At 34.0% G+C, this 6,915-nt stretch overlaps 1 protein-coding gene across 2 annotated transcripts; it reads right to left on the bottom strand.

Moving 5' to 3' along the window:
• Positions 1-291: 291 nt before the first annotated feature.
• LOC107429576 (uncharacterized) lies at positions 292-5,207 on the bottom strand. Of its 2 annotated transcripts, XM_025074832.3 has the most exons (4): positions 4,625-5,207; positions 3,665-3,830; positions 1,683-2,349; positions 292-1,097 (listed from the first exon to the last, which is right to left on the bottom strand). In XM_025074832.3, the coding sequence occupies exons 3-4, from the start codon at positions 2,288-2,290 to the stop codon at positions 416-418; spliced, it is 1,290 nt and encodes a 429-aa protein (XP_024930600.1). In that variant the 5' UTR covers positions 2,291-2,349; positions 3,665-3,830; positions 4,625-5,207; the 3' UTR covers positions 292-415. The 2 variants fall into 2 exon arrangements, with proteins under 2 accessions (XP_024930600.1, XP_015895775.1); XM_016040289.4 differs by lacking the exon at positions 3,665-3,830 and having other exon boundaries at positions 4,625-5,206.
• Between the last annotated feature and the right edge of the window lie 1,708 nt (positions 5,208-6,915).

The following is a 6,915-nucleotide window of genomic DNA, read 5'->3' on the forward strand; positions in this document are numbered from 1 at the left end:
ACCTAAATCCATGTTGTTGTTGTTGTTGTCTTTTATTTATTTATTTATTTATTTATTTTTTGGGTTAATAACCTAAATCTCTGATTTGCTTAGAGGTAAAGAATGCATCATTCATATTTTATTCATATCATTCATATTTTGTTCATGGCTATGCCAAAGGGGGATGCAAGAATTGGCGGAAGGACCATTTTAATTATCCTTTTTCTGAAGTTTGCCATGGTTACAAGAAGTCGGATTTGGATTAAATATTGGCCGGTTAATTTATTTTCGTTTGGTTCTCTACCCCTACAATAAGTTGAAAATATTTTGAAGAAAAAAGTTGATGTACACTGTCAGATATGTCACAGCAATTGCAAGAAAAATACAGCTATCATGTGTTCATAGAAATTGATAACCTCCTATATTCTTTTTTCCATTAAGAATGACAAGAACCTCTTTTAATCTTCCGACGGAATGGCCTACATGCCTCGATGCTGAGATCAACAGCTGCTGCAAGAGCCATAAAGATGGCAGCATCCTCAACACAAGTCACGTGCCGCATGGCTAGTTGTACCAATGGCTTGCTGCTCTTCCCCTCCCCTTGCACCCTACAGCTCATGACAAAACCTCCTATAATTGGTCCCAACGCTGCAAAGTCTCCACTGCTTTGGGGGCTTGGTATTGGACTTGTTGCTATGGCCTGCATCTGCCTATCAGTGTCTATAAAAAACTCCCCACCCTTTTCAGCATTTATATGAATCTCAGACATGAGAAAATCCCCTCCCTCCTGACCTTCAGATAAAAGGCGAAATCTGCAGCAGACGGAATCTCTGATGCCACGTTCACGCCATGCCTCAAGCTTTCCCCATGGCTGCCAGCTTTCTGGCCTGCAACCATCAGGACGAACAATCAACCAAGCTCCTGGGTTGGACTTTGCAACCCAATCACAACCTGTCGATGGCACAAATGGAGTTGTTATGAAGGCTGCCGCAACAGCTGAACCAGAGAGATCATGTATCTTCACCTTCCATCCCTTTCTCTCTCTTCTCTCGGTTTCAATATCAGCATTGTCAGCAGAACCTGACCAATAAGTACTTAGAGGGTCCACCTTGGCTACCCTGTTGTTTTATGTTCACCATCATAAATTTCATTATTGACAACAATTTACTGGTAAAATGCAAAAGCAGTCATTCAGTTTGATTGCTAACAAAATAAAAGACATTTTAACTAACCATCATTCAAGAATAAATACTTCACTGGATGTGGACAACCCCTTTATTTATTTTCTGTTTGAGTCCTAAGATTTGACTGGACGGATACAGTGCAAGAAAATGACAGTTGAAAGGCCAATTTTTATTAAAAGTATGACATGAACATGACATCATGATTAACAACCAGAGGTGTATCAAGCACTGTGTAATTTGAGCATTCTCTCATTTAAGCGATGTAGACAAAGTCTTAGCAATTGGGAAGCTTTACATTTCAACCGATAATATAAAGCTGCTGATGAATATTTTGGCAAGTACATAAGTTTTTAGATTTTTTTTTGCAATCTATATAAATTGTTATCTATTTGCTTCTTCCTCTTTTTTTAAATATATATATATATATATATATGTATATTTTAAGATTAAAATTTTTGTGCAAGGGAAGAGCATTTGCAGCCTTTAAAACTTCACTAAAAGGAAGAGACCATATACTACCTGTCTCGGCTAAACTTGCAACTGAAAATAGGCTGTTTGATGGAGCCTTGAAGCTGAACTATTTGAGGACTCAATCTGGTTACATCTTCAAACTGGAAAACATATCTTGGATCAGGATCCAGTTTCACTCTCAAGTGTAACTCTGCACCTGGTTTTCCACTCTCCTGCTTGTTTTTGCCAATACCGATCCAACCACTGAAAAGAATTACTGACTTCCCTTCACCCCATTCAGGACCAACCTCCAGCTTAAATGTCCCAATTTGCTGTCTTTTGATGCTGACACCACAGTTGGAGCCCTTCCTCCCCATGAAAACAGAAACCTCCAGGCATGCATGAGTGCTATAGAAACATCCAGGTGCCAACAATGCTTTTAAGTCAGATTCTTCAAGATAAAAGCTTGACACAATGCTATGAGAATCAGGTATGACTTCAGGGGAGGATATTAAGGGGACTGGTGTGGTCTGCACAGGGAACCCTCGAAGACGAATTTCACATAAACATGGAGAAGAGAGTGCACGAATTCCAGATTTCGTAGAATTCAAAGCAGTTCCTGGAATTCTCAATCCCAGTGAACCAATTGACAACCGAATAAATGCTTGAGGATCCATTTTGGTCACAAATCATGCCCCATTGGACCAAATACTCTATTCTTGGACGGATCAAGAAACTGTTGCATCAACAGACATAATCAGATCACAAACAACGTTGATTACATATGACTAAGTTTTACAGGAAGAAAGATCACCATCAAAAAAAAAAAAAAAAAAAATCTACGAACTTTCAGAATAGATAAAAGCAAACATTAACTCCGCTCAAAAGAACTAAATTTTCCAAAATTTTGGAGTTCCATGACCATTTGGGAGGAGCAGGCTGTCAATACACTTCCCGAATTAACAGTCTTTACCACCGAAAAACAAATTGAAAGTAAAAATATCATAATAATTGGTTTAAATATACTTATATAAGAAAGGTATTTTGTGGGCATGGCCTAGCTTTATTTTTTAATTAGAAACAAAATTCTATTAAAAGTAGAAAATTCAATAAACAGATTTCAAGGATGACAAATCCTCCAAAATTTAGGAAACAAAAGAAAGCAAAGAAATCTAGCATCATATCATTTTACAGAATATCCTTTCAATTAGGGTTGAGCATGAAAGAAACAAATCTTTGAATTCTTTATAAGATAATGCTAAAGAAGAAGCCAAGAACTTGATTTGATTCCAAATGGAAGGCAGATCATGAAACCTGTCCTCAAACACCCTTATGTTTATTTCCAATTAAATGACCTAAAAGTTAGCCAAAACTGTTCATGTCCAACAAAATAATAATTCCTATGTTTTCAGCGATAACATATGTTTGTGGCCTTCTTTATATAATAGCAAACTTGGGTGATTTACAGAGCCAAACCACAGCCGGATACCATAAAAAAAATAATAATAATAAAATGAAAGTTTATAGCATAAGATTCAATAATTCTACAACAACAAAAAATTGACAGTAGTGTCATTTATTATAATCTTAAAACGACAACTCTAGGAGGGAATAAGCATATTGCTTGAAAACAAGGGAAGGAATGTTCAAAACCTCTACCTATTAGTCTTTAATCAACATAAAATACTGTATGGTAGAAATACAATGTCTTCCAAATAAGATTCAGATTAACGAGCCAAAGAATGTTTTGCCATCACTTTTACTTTTCCAAAATTACATTATGGAGCAAGTTTTTCAAATATAAGAAGGTCAATCATTTTTCTTGGCTTTCTCACAAGCAACGAAGATTATTACACCAGAGCGACATAAACATCAAAGTTCATGTATATCATTAAGGCAGTTAGAGTGACCATCTTCTCATAAGTCATGACCATTGGCTGCTAATAATCTAAACAACTATAACAGGCATTCCCATTAGGATGAGACCATGATCACAAAGGAAAACTGAACACTCAAATTACACTAAAAAACAACACTGAGAAAGGCTACACCTTCACTATACTCAGTACAGATTTGTCCTTTACATGCTTCATTCTCTGTTTGAAGGTCTGCAAAAAAGCCTGAAAATAGCCCACCTACTCTCGTATATGCTCTTGTTCATTATCACGATTATAATTTATAGCTTTTCTCTTATCAGGTTCCTTGAAGCCTGTAAATCTGTATTAAATTATGCCATGATAAGATGTAAAAGTGGCTTTAAAACCTTGTGATGGGTGTGAATCCTTCTGTGTGATAGGTCGGCTACTTAATAGCTAAAGTAGCAAGACTTGTATCATTTCTCAATTTGCAATAACTGCACTGCATTTCATGCATTAATAAAGTAAATTAACCACGTTTCATTAAACATAAGAAGTTTTCTTCAGGGTTTTCTGCATACTATAATGTTAAAGCCAGAAATTAAAAAAGATCATAATCTTCCTACAAGAGCGCAAAACGGACTATGTAATGCATCTTCAGACAGTTTTGCATAATACATTAAATACCAAATAAAGTGTAAGATCCATTGCGATTTTGAGGAAATAACGGAAGGAAGATCAAATTTACAAAGCTTGTGACTAATTTCACTTATTTAAGTTGTGGTGGCCAAGAAAGTGAAGCAGAGTTGAAGTTATTCGAATTTCGAAACCACTTAAGTCGTAAATAGAAAACTACGTGGTATCGGTTCAGGAAGCTCCTCATGAACAAAAAAGAAAATGGGCTAATCAGGAATTAGATTAAACTTTTGATTTCCGTAAGAGGAAAAAAAAAAAAAAGGGTCAAAATTTGGACGAAATAACCAAGGAAGAAGGCAACCCAAAAAAAGAAAAAAAAAAAAAGAAAAAAAAGAAAAAAGAAGAAGAAGGTAAATTTAACACAAACAAACACGAAAACTTTCATCACCAAGAAAAAGGAAAAGAAACGACGAAGAGTGAGTTTGGGAAATGGAGAAAAGTATAGAAGAGGCGAGTTACCCAAGTTGGCAGCCAAGAATTCAGCAGCAAAGCCCGAGCCAAAACCATAACATAGTCAAGAGAGAAACTGAGTCACCCAGAAGGAGAAAGCAGGATAGCAAATATCCTTGGAAGGGAAATAATGTAATGGGTAATTGTAGAAGAAAAAAAAGATGGGATTTTTTTTCAGAGCAACGAATCGAAGTGGGTGGGTTGAGCTGTTTTATGGTGCTGGTAATTCCTTGAAAACTAATAATGTTTTTGGATATGAAATCACGGATCACGAGGAACCCAGTAGATGCAATTGCAGAGCAGCAAAGACCCAGTCATAGTCGTCAATCTCCATAGGCCTCTTGGCTCTTGCGTCTGGCATCACGCACATTATCTACTCACAATCCTCTAATCTCTCTCTCTCTCTCTCTCTCTCTCTCTTTCTCTTCCTGAGTCTGCGTTATTCTTCTTTCTTGGTCTTGTTAATGATAGACGAGAGAGGGTAAAAAAGCTTCTTAAATTCCAACATTTTCCATTTTCCATTTTCCATTTAGAAACTGCTCACAAAATGTTTTTCTTTTTTGAATAACTGTGCATACAACGCTATTACCATGGCCATGGAATATGTAATCATTTGGCTTATAATAAACTTTAATTATTTTTTTAATTATTATGATTGGTCAGAAAACATGTTATCTCTACTTTTTATTAGAAAAAGAATAAACAAACAAAAAAAAAAAAACAGAGAAGTCGTGAAGACAGCTGTATCCAACTCTCTTTCTCACACTTTGACTTAAATCCTTCTATTTTAATATATATCTTAATCAGTCATCCCTCCAAACCCCTTCTTTCCTCTCTCACTCTCTTGCATATTCTCCGGTAATAATAATCAAACAAACTATCAATATTATTTAAAAAAAATATATATAAATGGTCATTGGGTGTGGCAAACAGTTGATTGAGTGATTGGAGAATTGAGATGCTTACATTACAATGTTGCTGAGAAATGAGTTGAAAATTTACTTTATTTGACATGAATTATAACCTGTAATTGGTATGTGTGTAAAGACTAAATACTTCTTAAAGCAACAAATATATTGTAAAATTTTAAGTGAAAGCAGGAAATAAAGGTTTTATTTGGCCATCGTTTTTATTTTCAGTTTTTGGTATTTGAAAATATTTTTTAAAATTAAAAAACAAAAAATAAAAAAATCTCATTTTAGTATTTTTTTTAATTTATGTGTTAAAACTATTTTTAAAAATTGATGATAGAATGGATTTATTTTTGTTTTAAAAATAATTTTTTATTTTATAGGATAGATAATTATTTTAAAAACAATTGGCCGCCAAAAGATTCTTGATTTTACATGAGGCCTTATAAAGACAAAAAAAGAAAAAACAAAAATTGTACAAGATACTAGAAAGGAACAATTACTTGGGAATGCTTTATATATCAACATCATCCATTGTTTACTGTGACTATGAAAGCAGTATTCACAAATTACATCACACAATTCTAGTCTATTATTATTATTATTATGTTTTATGAGCAAAATATATATATGTATATATATATATATATAGGTATTTGAAGACAGTTGGCATGCAATGCAAGATGACAAAAGTCAGAGTTCATAGGCCATTGCCTTGCCACCAACAACACCAAAATCTCAAATCCCACGAGTCAACAACAACCAAAAAAAACTCCCTCTGCTACCAAGCACAAATAAAGGACAACTTGTGTGCATGTGCGGGCATGAAAACGTGGACCGATGTTGGAGCCACTCACCTCTCAGGAACATGCATGCTCTTCCAGTCCCAAAAGTTTTTTTTATATCCATTTGAAACGGATATACAAGAAAAAGTTGAACTTTTATTATATAATAATTAAGAACGAATTTAAAAAATAAAAGGTAAAAGAAAAACCATATCTTTAATGTTGATAAGTTGCATATATGATATTTTTTTTTTCTTTTCTTTTGGTGTATATATATATATATAATTTGCATATATGGTTGAATGTTGAATATATTCTTAGACTTTGACGGCCGGTTGGTTTCTTCATTTGCGCTATTTTCAGGAAATAGCTTTTTTTCACATAATTTATATTCAAACAAACAAATTTTTGAAAAAAATTATTTAGTAGGATCTCACTTATAAATTCATCTAATTAATTTACCAGCTCATTAAAATGTAATACATTATTTATGTATATCCACATAATCAATTTTAAAACGATAATTTTTTACCAACAAATCAATTTGCTTAATTCTAGCATGCTTTTAACATATTCATCTTCCTTTTAAAGAATACTATTACTT

Source organism: Ziziphus jujuba, chromosome 5 (assembly GCF_031755915.1).
Source record: "Ziziphus jujuba cultivar Dongzao chromosome 5, ASM3175591v1".
Taxonomy (NCBI): Eukaryota; Viridiplantae; Streptophyta; class Magnoliopsida; order Rosales; family Rhamnaceae; genus Ziziphus; species Ziziphus jujuba.